Source organism: Camelus ferus, chromosome 5 (genome assembly GCF_009834535.1).
Source record: "Camelus ferus isolate YT-003-E chromosome 5, BCGSAC_Cfer_1.0, whole genome shotgun sequence".
Classification (NCBI taxonomy): Eukaryota; Metazoa; Chordata; class Mammalia; order Artiodactyla; family Camelidae; genus Camelus; species Camelus ferus.
In genome coordinates, this window is record NC_045700.1 from 27,457,353 (window position 1) to 27,478,547 (window position 21,195).

Genomic DNA, 21,195 nt, shown 5'->3' on the forward strand with positions numbered 1-21,195 from the left:
AACATTTTATAACTTTCATCATACAAATCCTAAACATGTCTTACTAGACTGTATGTAATTATTTCCTTAGGAGCAATTGTAAGTGGTACTTTTAATTTTAATTTCAGTTACACTTAATCATTGTCAGTATAAAGAAATACAGTTGATTTTTGTGTGTTGATCTTGTATCCTATGACCTTACTGAACTCACTTGTTAGTTCTACCATTTTTTTGGTTTGTCATCAAGTTTTTCTGCATAGACAGTTATGTCATGTGCAAATAGAAACAGTTTTATATCTTCTTTTTCAATTGGTATGCCTTTAATTTCTTTTTCTTGCCTTATTGCAATAGCTAGAACTTTCAGTACCAGTGGTGGAAGTAGACATCATTGCCTTGTTTCTGATATTAGAGGGAAATCATTCATTCTTTGACCATTAAGTATGCTGTTGCCTGTAGGGTTTTGTTTGGTTTTGTTTTGTTTTTGTAGGTGCCCTCTGTCAGTTTGAGGAAGTTTCCCTCTATTCCAGTTATACTGATAGAACATATGATTTTTCTCTTTTAGCCTGTTTATTTGGCAGATTGCATGTATTGATTTTTGAATCAAACCAACCTTCCATGCCTGGAATAGATCCCACTTGGTTGGGGTGTGATACTTTTTTAAAAAAAAATACATTTTTGGATTCTGTTTGCTAACATTTTGTCGAGGACTTTCTAAGTTAGTGAGAGATTTTGGTCTGTATTTCTCTCTTTTGTGTGTGTGTGTGTGTGTGTGTGTGTGTGTGTTTGTGTGTGTGTTCGTATGTGCTGTCTTTGCTTTTTGTATCAAGGTAATACTGGTTTCAGAAAATTAGTTGTGAAGTCCTTCTTCTGTTTCTAAAAGATACTGTGTAAAATTAGGGTTAGTGTATTGTTTTAATGCTTCACACTTTAAAAAACAAAACCCTAATAATCCTCGAATGCAGTCATATTAGGTGAAATTTACTTTTTCCTTATAGGAGGAGTATTTTAGATCTGAATATGACTTTTGTAGGGCTATTTTGAAGCCAAATATTCTATCAAATTTCAGGTTCTGTGTATTTTTTTTTTTTTTAATGGTAAGAAAAATGAAGTGGTCCTTACTAGTCATTATGGATAAGTGGTACTTTGGAAATAGAAATATCTAAAATAACTGATACTGGATTCTGTGACTAGATTTATTGGTTCATATAACTTGGCTGAGTATGAATTATGAAACTATGGAATTATTAGGGAAATTGAATCAAGTATGGAGACAAGCAGTGAAAGTTTTGGTAACTTGTTCAAAGTCACAGTTTGTAAACTAAATTCCAAGTTCAGGTCACAGTTTACTAAGCCAGTAGTACTTACCTAGGGAGAAACATTAGATCACCAATGGGTCTTTGCCAAAAGGAAAAAAGAAAACACATACATAGTATATATCTATATATCTGTTTTTGTACTCCCTCCTCCCCCGCCAATATACTTTTTAATTACTCATTCCCATGGCTACAAAATGGCACACAAACATGAATTTGAGAAAACTCAAATTTGAGAAATAGGGATTCTGGTGCACATCATTGGTTAAGAGCAATTGTAGTAAACTGTGCACACAAACTTTTTATTTTTAATAATATAAAAATGAAATTAATATTAACTATTTGGAATCACTTTGATAGAATAAACCTATGGTAGAAATTTAAAGTTTCAGAATTTTTTAAATTGAGAGATGCAGTTACAGATTAGTAAATATAGGTAACTTTTGCCATGCTTTTTTGAACTATACCTTCAAAGTCACTATGTGCACTTAAGAACATAAAAATACATATAATTTGATTTATTTTTATAATTATCATGTTATTATATTTATTGGTCAGTTAGGGATGTGATGGTATAGAGACTGATTACAGAATCAACTTGAGGAGAGGATGGCAAGATTGTCGGTTTTCCCTCTAAGCAATTTTATTTCTCTCTGTGGAAAATAATCAATCAAATGATAGTCTAGATCTAGAAAAATCACTCTGAGAGCTTAACTTACCATTACATAATTAAGAAGCATTTTTTAAAATGAAGAAAATAATCATTTGTTTATATTTTTTCTAGATCAGAGGTGGCAAAAAAAAAGATATTGATGTTGTTTCCCTTCTTTCCATACTAATTTCAAGACCCTTTAACCCCAAAGTCTTTCTCAGTACATTGCTCCCAGCAGCCACTGTTAATTGTTTGGAATTGACACCAAAAATGAAACCCATTTGGCATTTCTGTTCTAGGAAATGTTCTTTCTTTTGTGTCAGTTTTGTTTAGTTTAAGTGGTGTTCCTATGTCTCAGTGGAGCCTTCTTTTGGATATTAAAAATAATTAATAGTGATTTTTAACGTGAATTACACAAGTGATCATTCACAGAAGACCCTCCCCAACAAAACAAAACAAACACAAGGCAGATTACTAGACTGTGGGAATTAGAATGTTGTTTTAAGCAGTAGCTGACCACACAGCCTATAGGCCAAATCCAGCCTGTGAACTAAGAATAATTTTTACATTTTTAAATGGTTAAAAAAAATTTAAATAATATTTTATGACATGTAAAAATACATGAAATTTAGTTTTCAGTGTTCATAAATAAAGTTTTATTGGAATGTAACAGACCTCAATCATTTACTGTTCTGTGGACGCTTTTGTGCTGCAGTGGCAGAACTGAGTAGTTGTGACAGAGACCACGTGGCCTACAAAGCCTAAATATTTACTGTCTGGCCCTTTACAGAAAAAGTTTGCCATCCCCTGTTTTGAGATAATGTGGGCAGTGCATGATTGCTTTAGAATTATTTAGTAAAGGAGGAAACTTAATTTGCTGATATTTTCAACAGATTTCTGAAAAGGAATAATTTAGAAAATGGTTACTATTTGTACACAGATGAGTAGTGGTAGAAGCCCTTCCTTTATAGAATACAGTGGACATAGAGTTACCAGTCATAGTTTACAACATGTCAGCTCACACTGTGATTTCTTCATAGTTGAGAGGAAGTCTACAGCGCCATTATTGCCACAGATTTCAGCAGCTTGTAACTATATCTCTGTGCTGCTAAAGCATTGTAGAGCAGCAGTTCTCAAACTTTTTGGTCTCAGAACTTCTTTAGACTTAGAAATTTAGAACCCCAGTCTTTTTTTTTAAATGTAGGCTGTATTATAGAAATATTCATCTTATTAGAAATTAAGGCAGAAAATAAAAAATACTTATTTAAAAGTGGCAATAATAAGTCCATTATATGTTAGCAAAAGAATAGATGTTTATAAAAAAATATTTTCCAAAACAACAAAAATTAGTGAAATTTTTGCACATCTCTTTAATGATTGTTTTAGTAGAAGACAACTAGATTCTTATGTCTGTTTTTTCATTCAGTTTGTTATGATACATTGCTTTGATATGAAGGAAATCTGGCCATACACAAACTATGAAACTAGTTGGAAAAATGAGGAATATTTTAATAGCTTTTGTAGATAATTGTGGATGTTTTTCTTTGATACTATACCACAACTCAACAAGTGGTAGTTTCTTTATTTTTTTTTTTTTGGTTAGGTTTATTAAATTATAATTTACATAGAATAAAATGTTTATTGTTTAGATATACAATTCTATGAGTTCTGATTAACCAATGCAGTCATATAACCACCAACACAATAAAAAATGTGGAATGTTTCCATCACACCCAAAAGTTTCCTCATAATCTTTTGTAATCAGCCCTCTCCCCATCCTCCAGCTTCTAATCTGATTTTTGTCCCCTTACTTTTTGCCTTTTCCAAAATATTATGTAAATGGAAGCATTTAATAGATAACCTTTGTAGTCTCTCTTCATTTTTAGTGTAATGTGTGTGTAATTTATCCATGTTGTTTCTATCATTAGTTCATTTCTTCTTACTGTATAGATGTTTATTTTTCTATTTACCACTGCTGGATATTGGGTTGTTTCTAGTTTTTTGTGGTTATGGATGAAGCCACTTTAAACATTTCATGTACAGATTTTTGCATGGGCATATGTTTTCATTTCTTAGGTAAATACATAGACATGAGGTTGCTGTCTACACAGCATGCATGTTTAACAATAAGAAGCTGTCAAACTGTTTTCCAAAGTGGCTGGACCATTTTGCATTCCCACAACCATGTGGGAAGTCCCAGTTGCTCTATGTATTTACCACCACTTGAGACTGTGTTTTTGTATTATTAATTCTAATCAATATTAGATTTAGTTTTAGTTTGCATTTCCCTGATTATTATTAGTGAAATTGAGAATCTTTTTAATAGTATTTCCCACTCATGTCTCTTTGACAAAGCATGTATTTGAATCTTTTGCCCTTTTTTTATAAATTGGGTAGTATGTTTTCTTAATATTGAGTTGTGAGAGATCCTTCTATTTCCTGAATATCAGTTATTTTTTTAGATATATAATTTGCAAATATTTTCTTCCAGTTGGACTTTTTTCCTTAACTTTCAAAGAGAAGTTTTAAGAAGTTCAGCTTACCAATTTTTTTTTTTTGGCTCATGTGTTTTGTGTTCTAAGAAATCTTTCATAACTTAGGGTCACAAGATTTTTCTTTTTTTTCTAGAAGTTTTAGAGTTTTAGGTTTTATTTTAGGTCTATGATATGTTTAGAGTAAAGTTTTTGTGTATGGCATGAGCTGTGAGCTGAGGTTCTTTGTTTTGTATGTAGATGTCCAGTTGTTTCAGTATCAATTGTTGAAAGACTATATTTTCTCTCTCTAAATGCATTGGCCCCTTTGCTGTTTATCAGTTTTTATCAATTTGCTGTATATCAGTTGACCTTATATGTGTGGGCCTGTTTTTGGATTCCCAGTTTTATTCCATAGGTGCATGTGTCTGTCTTTTCACTGAGACCACATTGTCTTGATTGCTGAAGCTTTTAGAGTAAGTCTTAAAAACAGATGGTAAGAATTCTCTTTTGTACATCTTTTTCAGAATTATTTTAAGTATTCCAGTTCCTTTACTTACTTAGGGTTAGGGTTAGGATTAGGGTTAAGGTTAAGAGTTAAGACAAGAGATGGTTTCTTAAAAGTTAGTCACAGTGTGGAATCTGAAACCATTAATGAACTTTTTGAAGTCGGTAACATTAAAATCTACTTGACTATCTTGAACATTGAATGGATTTTTTTTTTTAACCTATGAAAGTTGTTTTACTTAAGAATGTTCGAGCATCACACATAATTCATTTAGAAAATATTGGTTCTCTGAATTATATAGACCTTCTAAATATTGGCACATTTCATTTTCCTATATTTAAAAGTCATATTTGTTAATATCATCACTGATTTTATGAAAAAGAATTCTTTTGAGTATCAGGAAGGTGTTAGCCTAATGGTGATAATGAATACATATTTTCCAGAATTCTTATTTTTGCTTGGAAACTCATGTTTTATCATTAGTAATGCATACTGTCAGTTGTTTTCCTTGAAGAAACAGGTCTACTTGGTTCATTTTTGAGAACATTTCTGCCAGATACTCAAGTCTGAATAACGGGTTGGTTTAGTTCACAGCTCAGTCATGCAAGGGCTTTATCTGGAGATAGTCTTTGTTCTTCAGTGTGCCGCAGAAGTGTGTTTTGCCACACAGAATATTGAGAAAGAATCAAGGGTCAGGATTTAATAAAGTTACGTTTTACTGCTTTTCATCAATGACAGTCTTAAATGAAGTGAAACTGCCCTTTTACAGAGAAATCTTACGATATATATGGTCGCTTTCTTTTATTTTTTAAAATTATATTTAAAGTACAGAGATTGGCCTGGAAACCTTAACGCTGTGTTACATAACTAGGAAGACAGTAAATTATTGATATTTTAGGAAGATCTGAAGTTTGATCAACTGGGAGACAATCTCTTAAAGAATGAATACAGTTATATTAAGTTGTTGCTTTATTATCTTATAGGTGCTATACTTGGTAGATCAGAAACTCAGGAGTGTATTTTCTATAATGCTAATTGGGAAAGAGATAGAACCAATCGAACTGGTGTTGAATCCTGTTATGGTGACAAAGATAAACGGCGGCATTGTTTTGCTACCTGGAAGAATATTTCTGGTTCCATTGAAATAGTGAAGCAAGGTTGTTGGCTGGATGATATCAACTGCTATGACAGGTAAGGAAACATTTTGTTTTTTATGATAGTGCTGAATAATTTTCATCACCCCCTCTTTTTTTTTTAGAAGGAGAAAGATCAGTGCATGGATTTTCACTTAAAAGTTTTTTTTTAAAGATGAGATTATGAAGGCCATTATAATATGATGTAATGACAAGATAAGTATTTTAAAGTAATAAAATATAGTATGTTTATGTTTTATGTTCGATGTACTTTGAATAATCTACCAAGTAATGAGAACTTTAGATAAGAAACATTTCTTTATGTTTTTAGGATTATAGATTTTTTTAAATGCCAATTTTAAGGAAAAAGGTTTTTAAAAATTGCTTTAAAAGAGAGTATGTCTGTTGAAAATCTATCCTGAAGGAGAATAAAGCTTAATCATAGTATTTAATTTCCTTTTAGTTTCCCTCTTTATGTATCTGGAAGAAATTGATCTCACTACATTTTCCCCTTTTTTTCTTGCAAAGTAGGCCTTTGTTCTTTATCCCAAGAGACATTTTAACTTGACGTTCAGAATTACATCAGAACTAACACAGTCCTCATAGAAAGCTACATTTTATTTAAAAGATCTCACTTAAATAGTTTTATTCTGTACCTGAAATAAAATACAGTGGATATATTACTGACTGCCTGTGATTTTTCTGTAAGGTGTCCCTAAATGTTGGGCTGATCACTTAAACTGCCTGGGCCATAGGATTTTCACTGCTGGTGGATGCTGATGACTGCAGAGGCTGCAAAATTCTAGATAACGAGACTTTTTGGAGCCAAATAACTGATATACTCATGGAATACTAGATACTTCCTGATCCACTTTCAGGAGCCTTAATTAATTACCATGAATCTATGGTTGATTGGCCACATGTGATTAATAGTAAAAAGTGTTGAATAAGCTCATGAAAATTGAATTAGCTCCACATTTCATGAGAAATTAAAATAGTCATTTAGATATGTATTTAGTATTTAGGATATACTTCTAAATCTGTGACTTTTCCCGGGATTATTACTCTATACATATTAGCTGTATTTCTGATTATTAGCCTATTAACAGAGGTGATCATCAGGTGATACTTGCTATTATGAAAGGGTGAGTAGGGCCACTAGGGAAACACTTTGGAGGTTCCTCAAAAAATTAAAAATAGAACTATCATATGATACAGCAATTCCACTTTTGGGTCTATATCCAAAGGAAATGAAAACACTGACTTGAAAAGATACATGCAGCTCCATGTTCTTGCAGCATTATTTATAGTAGACAAGATGTGGAAACAATCTAAGTGTCTGCAGAGGATGAATGGATAAAGAATACATAGTTTATATATACAGTGGATTATTATTCATTCAGTCATAAAAAAAGAAGGACATCTTGCCATTTGTGACAACACAGGTGGACGGATGGACCTTGAGGGTATTATGCTAAGTGAAATAAATCAGACAGAGGAAAGCAAATACCATATGACCTCACTTACATGTGGAATTTTAAAAAAAAAGAACCCATACATACAGAGAAACCATTCGTGGTATCAGAGGCCAGGGAGTGTGAGGGGTGCGTGAAATGGGTGAAGGGACTCAAGAGGGTACAAACTTCCACTTGTAAATAAGTCCTGGGGATGTAATGTAATTGTGACTATAATTAATAATACTGTATTATATATTTGAAAGTTGCTAAGGAGTAGGTCTTAAAAGTTTTCATCACAAGGAAAAGAATTTGTAACTATATGTGGTGATGGATGTTATCTAGACTTACAGGGGTGATCATTTCACAGTATATACAAATACCCAATCATTATGTTGTACACCTGAAACTAATATAATGTTATATGTCAGTTATATCTCAAATTTAAAAAAAGAAAGGTAAGGAGGGGAAGAAATGAGGTTTGGAGATCATCTTTATCCAAAACTATCTTTTATAAATTAGTTGAAATCAGGGATCCTGTTCTTTTTATAGAAGAAAGCTACTGTGCTTCTCACCTAAAACCAGTTTGCTGGAGGTTAAACTTTCATAATGGTGAGTGGGTTGTTCATTGAAAATGCTCTTACAGTGATAATTACTACGGCAGCTTTGTTTCTAGGGGTTAAATGGTAATTTAAAAATGTATGAATTTTTGTTTTATGCTCTGAATTTGATTAAAAATGAATATTAAGGGTAGTAAGAGAAGTAAGAGAAAGGAAAAAAAGATTAAAGAAATATCAAAGTATGGAGGAAAAGACTGATAAAAAGAATTAAATTGGATGGTGAAAAGTAATTTTCTTGAGTTAATTAGGTTAGGTATTTAATCATATTAAACCTATAATTTGAGGCATGATTCTAAATATTAAATTTTAAATTTGTACATTTCTCTATGTATTGTTAAAAACGTAGCTTTCATGTGTTTTATTTTCTACTAAATAGATATTAGTATAGATTTCATTTTAAAGTTTGATTTTGTTAAAACTGCCTTCACCCTGAAATTTCTTGAACTTTTCACTTTAGAGTTAAATTCAACCTTATTATAATATCTAACAGTCATTACCAAAGTTCACAGTTTATTTGTAAGATATATCTTTAAATCCATGCGATGTTAATAGCAATATTTAAATATTTGACTTTTTAAAAATAGGTATAGCTATTTTTTAGTGGTTGTTAGGATTTGATCTAGAGGCTAAATCCCTATCCTTTCAGCAACTCAGTTCCTATATAGAAGGCTGCCTTTCCCCTACCCTTTAAATCAACTGAAGTCCAATCAGTTTTTGAGTTACTACATCCTATATGTTTGTTGTTACATATGGCTGTTTACTTCTTGCTTATCCCAACCCTATTCATTCTGCTCAGGAAATTTAAATCTGCTGCAAAAAATGGCCTAATGGTTTAATTCCCAAACCTAGTTTAGGTCTAATGTTGAAATATATTCTGCCATAAGATATGAGCATGCAGTATTTTGTGTGTGTATGTATGTATACATACATGTATATGTATTTGTGTACACACATATAATTTTTTTATATATAGTGTTCAATTGTTGTATTCATAAAATGGGAAAGCTGTATTTCCTGTGAGAAAAAGCACTCCTAGATCAAATTTCTTCACTGGCTTTATGTTCCTCTTCAAGCTTTTCTAATAATTGAAAAAGTAATAAAAAAGATGTTTGGTTGCCTTAGATTGATCATTAAAAACCAAATTAAAGAAGTAGTTTCAAGGAGCCAGTGTGATTGTTATAAAATCACCTGGGTTTTTTTTTTTTTTCCTGATGAGATTTAATAACAGGATTCAAGGAACATTTTTTGCTTTTAAGAATTGATCATTGAATATTAATAAAAATCTTGAAGTTGGCTATGAACGACTTACTCATTATTTTATCTCTGAGAAAATCTTTTAAAAAAATCTGTTGTAGATTCAGAATAATAATGTTGATTTTAATTATTTCTCCTCTTACTGTTTATAGGACTGATTGTATAGAAAAAAAAGACAGCCCTGAAGTTTATTTTTGTTGCTGTGAGGGCAATATGTGTAACGAGAGGTTTTCTTATTTTCCGGAGATGGAGGTCACACAGCGTAAGTTCACAGGGAAAACACATAGCCCTGTTCTGAAAACAAGGCATATTTGTGTTGATGAAGTAATTGACTCCCACTTTCTCTTACTCTTTATTTTTCTCCTAAAATTTGACACTATAATAAATATTTATTGTGGAATTTTGTAGACCGAATCTGAGTGGTTTTTTCCTCCCCTTTTCCACAGCTACTTCGAATCCGGTTACACCTAAGCCACCCTATTACAACATCTTGCTCTATTCCTTGGTGCCACTTATGTTAATTGCGGGGATTGTCATTTGTGCATTTTGGGTGTACAGACATCATAAGATGGCTTACCCTCCTGTGCTTGTTCCAACTCAAGTAAGTTATTGTCTTGTACTTTGTGCTATTTTAGATTCTATATTTTAAAGAAATATCACCACAGTAGGTTGTGACAAATCATTTTGGAGTTAATTTTTGAATGTTTATTGTCATGGAAACTATAGCTAATTTTGCAAACAGTAATTTGCTGTGTCCTAAACTTAAGGGTTGAGGTAGAGTAGAAGGAAGTTTATTCCCATCCCTATTCTTCGTTGAAGAATTTTATTGTTATAGTATTTTAAAATATGAGATAAACTGGGTTTTGTTTTTTGAGAAGTAATTGATGATGGAGAAGTGATATCATAACCCTCTTTTCTCTTCCATTTTCTCTTCTAAAAGTTTTTGTATCTTTTTGAAGACTCCTTGCCAAAACATCCTTTTAACCATGGGAGGGACCCCATAATATAACCAGGAAAGTGTAGCGTAGAGAGGTTTCAAAGGCATCAGGAAGATATATCTATAAAAATGTTGCTTTGGGGAAAAGGAGCAGAAAGTCAACAGTTCTTATCACATGTTATTGGTAGTCCCAGGTATATATTTTTTTATTTGCAGCATATCAGGTGTGTACTGAAGTTGAAAAGCTTTTTTAATGCCCTTGATTCTCACTCCCTGAACACCAGATATATCTGAAAATATAGGTGTGGTGGGTAGTTAAAAGTCATGAAATTTTCCTCATTCTTTATCATGTGGATAGTTGGAGCTGATTCAGTGCTTTACAAGGACTTTTAATATAAATAGTTAATATTTTGCAGGCAGAGGAAAGATGATAACTTTTGGTTATACTTGCTTGAGACATTTTTAAACTCTAGTTTGTGCTTTTCTTAAGATCAGATTACCACAGCCTTATGAATCTGTTGGTTTAACTTTGTTTCTCTAATACCAGTAGGATTAATGGTTAAAACTTAGTAGAAGAAAATGGAAAAGTCCTATAATTTAATGACCAAAACAACTTCTTCTCTTTAAGCTTTATTTATATAACATACTCCTTTCTCAGTGCTTGCAGCAGTCTGTTAGCTTTAGATCACTGATCCTCGTAATCGTTGTAAGATGTGTATATGGAGAAATAAGCCCAAAGGTAAAATACCTTATTTAAATTAGGTAAACATACTCTTTTAAACAGCTGAAATATTTTACCTTTTAAACATCAGTAGCTAAGTTTTGGATTTATTTAAAAAAATCATCTCTAAAAGGCACTTAAAAGAAAAATTTGGTGCCTAATAAATGTATGTGGCCATGGAATATTTACCTTCTACGGGTGGTAACTATTTTTTATTAAATACCTACATTTAAAAGAGAGAATATTTAGTACTTTAGTAGTGTCTGAATTTACCTTGGATTTGTGATATGATGGAAACAACTGGAAATTACATTTAAAAACAAATTTGTTAAGTTTCTTAATAGAACTTAAAAAATAATAATGTAGTCCTGTAGGTAACATTGGTTTGTACAAAATATTGATAAAAAGTATGGTTGGACTTTTTTATAAAAGGGCTGATTATCTTATATATGGTGCCATTTTATTTAGAATTGCTAATTAATTCAAGGGTTTAGACTTTTTTTAAAGGAAAAATGGATTATTATTCATAAATATCTAAGAACCAAGAATCTTCAATGAGTATCCATCTCTGTGGGTTTTAGATATTTGTTGCAATGGTTAATGTTGTTGTACACATTTATTTAGTGTTTGCATTATTCTGTGGTGAATTTGCATGAATTGTATGAATTACTGAAAAATAAGGGGTGAATTTAAAGGTTTTGTGATAGAATGACTTGAAATGATCAAGCTTTGTTAAGAAAGTTATTAGGCATGCGTGACTTCATGCTTTCCTTCTGTCATAAACATGTTGTGGGAAAGGAGCATTGTCCTTAATGTGGAACTTCATTTATGTCATCCCTCACTGTGACTCAGACAGTATGGTATCATGCTGTAAGTCTGTCTCGTTTTTGTTGAGAGGTTTATGTAAACTACTTCTGCAAGACTGGTTAGTGGCCATCTAGTTACAAAATGCTTAGTTTTATTTCTACTTCAAAATAATGAGTGATAATTAATTGAACATTATAATGTACTAGAGTGCTGGTAAGTTACATATATAATATATAAATATATAAATAATATAAGAATATATAAAAACATAAAATACGTAAAATTTTCCTCATGATTTCCAAATTGTGACCAGTATGTAAGGGTCATCTTTGGAATTTGTTAAGAAATATAAATTTCTGGACCACACCCCTGAATGTATGGAATGGGGCCTAGGATATTATGTTTCTGATAAGTTTCCGAAGCGATTCTGGTGACTGGCCAGGTGTGGGAAGCACCGATCTGATTTTACTTCACAGGGTTGTTTATGTGCGTTTATAATTCCATTTTATAGATAAAGAAATTGAAACATGGCAAAGCTCACAGGTATCAGAGCTGGAATCTGAACCAAGGACTCTCTGATACTGAAGCTTTGCTCTTACTGTTTATGCTGTTCTGCCTCTGTTTTTCCAGAAAGCACATGCCTCTACTGTTTCAGATAATTCAGTAAACATCCCTGCCATCTCAAAATCATTCTATAAGCTAATTTATTTTCCTACATTTGGACGTTAGAAGTTTGACCACAAAAATGAGCAATAACATGACCACATCATCTCACAGAGGACAGAAGGGGAAATAAATGAGTGATAGATAAATAGAAGGACATATTCATGTGTTTTCCATTAAATTTTTTTTGCACACAGTTTAGAATATGGTTTATGAACGTCGATTGGATTGTAGGTTAGGATTCTTATGATTCTGAGTTGCCTCCTAGTTATTTAAGACTTTTTTGAGGGAGAGGTAAAGTAGATAGGGAAAACACCACCACACATTTAAATTTAATTTCAAGACCAGTTGGGAAAAAAATCTCACATTGTGCATTTCTACAACATTCTTCCTCTAATTTTTCAAATACTTTTAGACAATGACATAGAATTTGTCATTCCTTTTCTTAGGGAAACTTTTTCTTAAAGTGTTGGCTGAAGGCTCACGATACCTTATTGCTGGGTCATTCCTACAACAAGAATTATACTTGAAGAGAATTACAGTGATTCTCAGCAGAGTGGACTGAAGTTACATACACTGTGCTCATTCATGGGTCCAACCTCAGTTTTTTATTCTCCTTGAGGGACAGAGGATCAATCTTGTGGGTCATTCTGGAGGCCTGAGAGATACTCACGTATATCTCTTAATAAGCTGGTTCTGGCAGCCTATTAAGATGGGATTCTTTTTTCTTTACTCTAAATGGTGGGATTCTTTATTTCCAAGACATCAAGTTGTTTAGAGTTTCTTCTGGTTTGTTAGTATTTTATTCTGAAGAAGTGATGTAGGGATATACGTGCGTTAAAATCTGGTCTTTAATTATGGTTCTTATTTATTCTAAAATTTAAAAATATTCTAAAATAAATCTAGCATAGTTAAAGGGATAGAAAGTGTACTTTAAAAAAAAATTAGCCATTCTTTTCTTTTTAACCTGTAACTACTATGTTTCTGACACTGTTTCACGTTAGCACTGTCCTCCTGGCCATCCTGGATGAAAGCATTGGAGGCAGCTTTCATGTCACAGCTCCTGTTCTTGGATCCATGTCATTTATGAAGTCTGGTTCATTCACTTTTCATCCTTCCTGATCCTGCTGTTTTCAGGACATCCTTACACCAGAGGCTGAGATTATTTCTATAATCTTATAGCTGGTCTTCTTGCTTCTAGTTCTCTCTCTTAATCTCTTCTGTTGCTGTTCAATAACATTTTATGTGTCTGATTATGTTACTTCTGTGCTTAAAAATATTTGAGAGCTCTCAGTGATCCAGTAGCAAAGAATACAAAATTTGGAGCATGACATGTGGTCTTCCATACTCTGCCTTCTGATTCTTTTCTCCCGTTACACGCTAAGCCAACCATCATGTGCATATAGAATGGTACTAATTAGGTGCCATCCTTGAAAGAATTGAGAAAATAATGCTCAAATCAGTTTCTCCCTTTTGCAATTCAGGTGAATAACCTCGATTGAGAAAGGCTGTATAGTCATTTGTGAGCATATTCTGTTCTCATACTTGATTATAAGTTCCTTGAAGACAAGGTGTGTATTGTAATCACTACTGTATTTCACACAGTGTTGGTATGTGATAACCATTTTGTAAACAGTGAATTGCTGAATTGACTTTGTGGCATTTAGAATTACACCAAGGTGATAATGAAGTATACTTGGGAATTTGTTTAATAAACCTTTCAGGTGCTTTAGGGCTTTGCTTTAAGATAAATCATGAGGCCATATTTCTTGGGGGAGAATAAGTTGAACTATTCCAGGCTTCTATAAGAGAATGCCATTATTCAGTTCTTTATATAATTACTGGTGTGAAGCATCCTTTTAATTTGCATCACTTAGGTCACTTTTCTTTTGCCTATGCTGAAACTATCTTTCTACATGTAGTAGGTAGACACTTTTATAATCTGCAGTAAGTAAACTGAACGAAACTGGTTTTTCTAGTACCAGTGAGTCATGAATATGAGCGAATTGATGCATTGACTCTATTATTAAGAAGTCTTAGTGTGGTTAGAATTAATGTGGTTTCAATAAAACTGTTTGCATTGCTTTCATAACCATATGTGAGCTCAAGTTCCCTGTCTTTTAAAATCTATATTGTTCTGATAAAAATGCCACTTGATAAGAGAATGCATTTCAGGGGCTAGAAATTACCTACTTTTAACAAGGTATGAAGTTAGCTTCTTGTTTATTTTTAGAGGCTATGTAGTAGCACCATAGATACTTTTTGAAATGACATCACTCTCTTCAGTCCTTACATCATGATATTTTGTCTAGGTTTTGGTTTGATAAGGACTAAAGGCTTTCAGATGTTTGGAATATTCAGTTATGCATACAAAGTAATCCTGTTGACCTTAATATTAATATAATTATAGGTTGTTGTTTCACGCTCTGTCAAATTTCTGTCCACTGAGAAACAAGCCATCTGTGAAAATGCTTTGTAGGATTTTCCTTTTGAACATGAGTCTATATATGTACCCATTTAAAATTAATAAGATACTAAAGGGGTAGCATAACATCATTCAGCCAAGTCAGTTTAGGAAAGTGCTGCTTCTTTATTTGGGAGGATGCATGGGGACGTTTACTAAATTTTATTAACCATTTAATATGCTAATATTAAATTATACTTGCAAAATAAATATATTTGTAGAAGCACACCTTGAAATAGGTTGATACTAAATGGTTGGAGTTTATGAACACATCTCTCTTGCTTTTTCTCTTCACTTTCCCTTTAAAAAAAACTCTCCTCTATTTAAAAATTAATTATAGATACTTGCTTGTTGTAGCAAGACAAATTATACAGAAAGAAGTATGTCCAAAAAGAAAAAAAAAAAAAAAGGAGAGAATCATTTGTTCTTCCTTTCCTTTATCACTTTCCTGAAATAACCAGTTTAAACAGGTTGGTGTGTATCCTTTAACATCTTTCTCTAATCTCATTTGTTAGAGTATATACTTTTTTTCTTTATTATGAACTATAAAATGTTATTCTACAATTGCTCTCTTTTAATTTAATAGTATACTGAGGACAGCTTTTCAGCTCAATACTTTTAATCTAATTCTGATTGGATGATGTATTTTAAAGTGAAACTTAGTGGAGCTTTAATGTATGCTCATGAAACACCAAAATTTGTTGTTTTATTAGCTTAGAGTTTGTGTTAGGTTTCTGCTAAGAGCTAGAACCTACCTTTCACAAATATTCTTTAATTGTATTGTTTTAGCATGTTTAAAGTATGGTATCATGCTGCTATCTTACTCTTGAGCATCTTTTCTTTTCCTTTTTTTTTTTTTTGATACCTAAGAAATAGTACAGGGCTACTACAAATATCTTTGCCTTCTGTGTGATTATTTTTGTATTGGTAACCTAAATTACAACTTACTTTTATATACACTTCTAAACTAATTGTGGGGATAAGTGTCATAAATTATCCATAGACATGCAGCTTGACAAATTTTACTCTAATTAGGCATATAAGCTGTTTTCTTTTACAAATGCATAGACAGGCCCACTTGGAGGTTGGCTGAAATTCTATGTCCAAAAGCAAAAAAAAAAGGGAAGAGGAGAAAGAGGAAAAAAAACTTTATAAAAAACTTATAAAACAAGTTAAAGCTGCACATTAAAATTAATCAAAAGGTTCTTATTTCTAAAAATGACATATTTTAAAATCTTGAGTTCAGTTTTCCTTTAGCCTGTGGAGGGCCCTACCCTGTTTGCCAGTTTACAAATGTGTCTGATGGATATCGACCGGAGTGCATAGGGTCTCTTTTTTTCTTGTCTGGCAAGGAGATGGTAGATAGGAAGAAGGGAGTTTGCTTTTCTCTTTTTTTTTTATTTCCTGGACCTCGTCCTAGATCTGTTCCTTCATTCCTACTACTTCATCTCTGTGAAACCTTTTTCTATTAATTTGAGATAATAAAAATGAAGAAATCCATTTGTTAGTGAAAGCTGCTTGTATCAAATAGGTTAGGAGGGATTCAAGTTTGTTTATTTTTGATTAACTACTTACCTTCTGCTTGAGTGCCTACTGTATGCCAGGTACCCTGCTGGGTGTGTAGTGGTAGGTGGCGCAGGGACAGTCCTTGCTGGCCCTTTTGGAGCTCGCAGATAACATGCAGTTGTACTAAAAATAGGTTCATTGACTTTGTTTGACTTTGCACCTTGCAAAGGAAGAGTAAAAAGAGTAAGAAGGGAGTTGCTTCAACAGTTTCGGGCAAAGATGGAGGAAAGGAGGGGAAATGTTTGATGACGGTTCTGCAGTGATTGGGAGAAGAGCTGCATCCGGGGTGAACTAATGTGAACTGCTCAATAAGTGTTAGCTGTTAACTGCCAACAACCTCAAAATTGTACTCCAAAGGAATCATTTTTGTTGAAACCATTGATTTCAGTTATAAAATTGATTTATTGAAATAATTTTGTTTGAAATTAATAAAAAATTCATTTTGAGTACTCTGTCAAGCACTATATAGAGCACTGTACACCTATCAGCTCATGTAATCTTTCAGTACCCCGTGATACAGGTTCTGTTTTATTAAGTCCATTTTATAGATAAGAAAACCAGACATGGATAGGTGAAGTGACTTGGCCCAGAGTCAGTCTGCTGAGTGGCAAACCCTGGGCATTTATGTCCAAGAATTATTATCTCTTGAAGTAATTTTAATTGAATGGTTTATTTCAGTAAATTATTAGGTGGGGTCCATAAAAAACTAAAGCAGTTAAGAGGAAAGATCAGAGTATTTCAAAATAGTTTTTATAGTGACTGCATATAGCCCTGCAGATAAACATAACCATTTTATCACATCACAATTTATTAATGTATAGTATAGTCCTTTTCCTTTTTTCAGCTTTACTCGTGGAATACAAATGCTAAATAAAAATAAATTTTCTTCTATACCCAGTAATAAACCTGATGTTTCTGAGAAGCAGCCTAAAGAGAGGACATGCAAGTCTGAAGCATCTCTTTCAGACTTGTAGCCCCAGCGCTGGCTGGTAGCTGTGCAGCTAACCACTTCTTCAGGAGCTTATTCAGAATCCTCATTAATCCACCTTGGTCTGTCTTTGCTTTGCTTTTGGGAGGAGTTACATGAGAGAAACTGTGGAAAGCAGAAATTGATATATCACAGAGGAATTTTGAAGATCTAATTGGGTAGAATCATGGCTGTGCATTTGACAGTATCAATATTATTGAATCTGTTAATGTATAATGTCTTGCTTTCCTTAGCTCAGAAACATTTGTCCTGATACACATACTATATTATTTCCTTGCACATTCTATTTCTATCTTCTTGGCAATGGTCTTTTTTAAAATTAGCAATTGTAACATTTCTTAGAATATAGGGTAATTAGATGAGTAAGAGGAAACAAATGCAGAATTTGTCAGTTTTCAAATACTTTGGGTAGGGTGTACTTAATTCTTGATTATCCTAAGAAGTTGTTGAGTGAGTTATTAGAAAGAATATATAAATTTAAATTTTGGAATGGTTTAAATAGTAAGAAAATGTATAGTACATATATACATATTTATAGTATATAAAATCCATATTTCTAGAAAGATTTCTTTGTATTCTATTTCTGTATCTAACTGCTTACTAAATATCTCTACTTAGATGTCTCCAAACCACTTAACATATCAAATCTGTTTCTCAGTAAATGAAACCAGTAACCATTTGGTTGCACAAATCAGAAATCTAGGATGTGTCCCAGTACTGTTTTTTCCACCTAAACTACCTCCCTTTAGTACTTAATCCATATCTCAAGGATCCTCTCCTCAGAAAGATCTCTTATTTACCTTGCCCCAGTATAAGTTAGGTTTCTCCTTACCGGTGCTCAAGATAACTAAATTCCTTTTTATTAAGCTCTCATTTTATAATTATGCATTCATTAATACGGTGCTTCAGTTAGTCTTCCCCACACTATAGAGTAAGCTTCATGAGAGCCTGGGTAGTCAGGGACTGGCACAAATTTGGTGCTTGGTAAAGGTTGGCTGAATGAATGGAGAATTTTTCCTTTCTGATGTTTGCAATAGTTAATTTCTTTTCCCCTTAAGGAATAAGCAGCAAGTCTCTTTCTCATCCAGAAATCTAATTACTTGACATTAATGTGCTGATTTGGTTTTCACTGTTATCTCCAGTCACAGGGTATGATATTCAGGTTTCATTTTCAAAGTTGTGAATCCAGACTGTTCTGTTTGGTTACTTTTTTTTTTTTTCTATTTGTGTATTTTGGTGAATTTATTTCTTTGGAATTCTGTTTTGGCTCTTTTATTTTGTAACATAGTTTATGCATTGAGGCCAGTTCTGGGTGTCTCCTTTTAATTTAGATCGTTCTATAGGTTATTCTGGTGTTCATTTATTGAGAAGTATATTGAGCAAAGATACACTTTTTGGTAAGATGCATGGCTAGCACCTCCTAGCATAGTGCTATTACACTGGCATCTTTATCTCTGATAGAAAACAAACCCTGAGAGATGTTTAAGCCTTGGGAAACTATGGTCTAGTTACTCATTTGGCATGTATTTCTTTCAAGGGATGAATTTTACCCTTGGGTACTGATAAGATGTTTTGATAGTAGGATTACTTAAGCCTTTTAGATGAATTATAAATAATCCTGAATCATTATCACAGGAGAAAATCAAAAAACAAGAGAAACTAGTTAAGCAACTGGTACATATAAATGAGCTGTCAAATCTTTTTCATTGATGCTCTTGTTCTCTGTAGAAATAATGGAAACTAGGAAATATAATCAGTGAATGGAGGAATTTGTTTACACTGGTGACACTGTTTCTCTGGATTTTAAATTCGGGCTCTTACTTGTTTTGGGATGACTTGGGGAATGGAAATCTTGTTCTTTATCAGTATCTGAGTGTCCTGAGCCTGAAAAGTATGCATGGATACTTGTTCCCAGGGTCACCACTGATCGACTTCTGCATTCTGGATGTGGCTGGGGAACTAGCTAACCGTAGGCCTGGTTTGTCACTGTGTTCTACCTAATTCTGATCTCATTCTTCCCATGTCTTATTTTCTTGCATTATTTGGGTTATTTATGTTGCACATACTCACAGGAGCACCAAAACATTTTTCTGTCTCACTGTAAGATTCTCCTGTCTTCCGTGAAAGAGGAGCAAAACAGTTTAGAAAGTTGGAGATTCTAGATTCTTAATACAACTGTCAGAGTGTGGTCTGAGAAATTTACTCTAGCTGATAAAAATGTCTTGTGCAGCTCCTACACAAGGTTTTTTTTTAAAGGCAATAGTGCCCTCTAGTGTCCAGAAGCCAATTCTAACATAGCTTCTCAATTAAATTGCTTTTTTTTTTTTTTAAACTCTTACAATTTAGGCCCTAGAACGTCTCAGAAAAATAAGTAACAGTTATTTAAGACTTGGTTTAGTTTTTTTGCTGGCTTGAAGTCCATTGGATTAGGTAACTTGAGGTCATACTAGAGTCATCTGTATTATAATAATACCCCCTTATCTGATAGGTAATGTCCAAGATTTTTTTTTTAATATATTACTTTCCTTTCTTTATAAGGAAAGTGTTCTCAATTCTCATTTTAGAAATATGATACATTGGATCATTGTCAACTTTTAAAAAGCTAAATCATTCTCCTTCCTTCACTTTTGTAACTGATGTGTCATTTTTCATTTCATTCTGGATATAAATCGTAATTTCTTTTGCCTGTGTTTTTTCTTCACAAGCACGCCTTTCATATAATGATAGAGGTAAGATGCATTGATGTTTGTTTTATGGTTGTGGAACTTTTTGTGGGTGCATACTAAACATTTTGTTCTTATTTTTTTTTGTTTTTGTTGCTTTATTGTGCATCCTTTATAGTTTATACATTTATAGTTTTTTTTTCTCACTTTTAGTAATAGAAAATGATTGATTTGCCATAGTAATAGTTTTTGATTTCAAAGGATTAACAGTATTTATACTTACCTAAGGTGAAATAGAGAAACAGCTGTTTTAGTTGATTAGAAGTTAACACCTAATGGCTAGATTTTCAGCCTTAAAAACCTTGTGTTGGTTAATTTTTATAGTATGTCATTAATATAAATGTCAGCATGTGCTCTTTTTTAATAGGGGCTGACTTTCTATTCTAATCCATTATCTTTTAATGTGAAATCAGTATTTTTAGGTAGTTTCTTTCATTTTTGGCTTCTTTTGCAAGTGGGCTAGCTAGAAAAGTGTAACTTGATCTTTTGCTGCCTGGAGATTTGAAGCTTTATTTATATTAGAAAGCACTTTTGATACGGAGAACTCAGAATAAGTAAAATGATCACAGACTGCTTTACAGTTCTTCACTTCTAATTATTTATTCCATTATTGGTTATAGTGAAGATATTGGATAGTGGTGCTAGGCTGGGGGCACTTTTTCCAGCTGTTGTCATTTTGTCGCTTCTTAACATGATTTCTTCTGAAGCCGTAATTTTAACATACAAGTGGGTAAAGAAGAGATGTAATCAGAGTCATGTTCTAATGCATCTTTTTAACTGCAAAATAGCATGGATACTGAAAGGGAACTGGAACTTAGGGGAAGTTTTCAGGAATTCTATAGTCCTTATAGTTGCCCCTCCAAAAGTGATTTTGCTCTGTGGCAGGGCAAAGCCATGTTTTATGGATAACATCAGAATGTTGTCATCGTGAAGTTTAAGTCT

The 21,195-nt window shown here is 32.8% G+C and overlaps 1 protein-coding gene across 1 annotated transcript in view; it reads left to right on the forward strand.

The window, feature by feature from the left end:
- The window catches only part of ACVR2A (activin A receptor type 2A), an 84,034-nt gene that overhangs the window by 44,536 nt on the left and 18,303 nt on the right, over positions 1-21,195 (forward strand). The window contains exons 2-4 of the mRNA XM_006187596.2: positions 5,907-6,114; positions 9,537-9,646; positions 9,831-9,985. Of these exons, the coding sequence (XP_006187658.1) occupies positions 5,907-6,114; positions 9,537-9,646; positions 9,831-9,985 (473 nt within the window). The remainder of the gene's footprint in view (positions 1-5,906; positions 6,115-9,536; positions 9,647-9,830; positions 9,986-21,195) is intronic.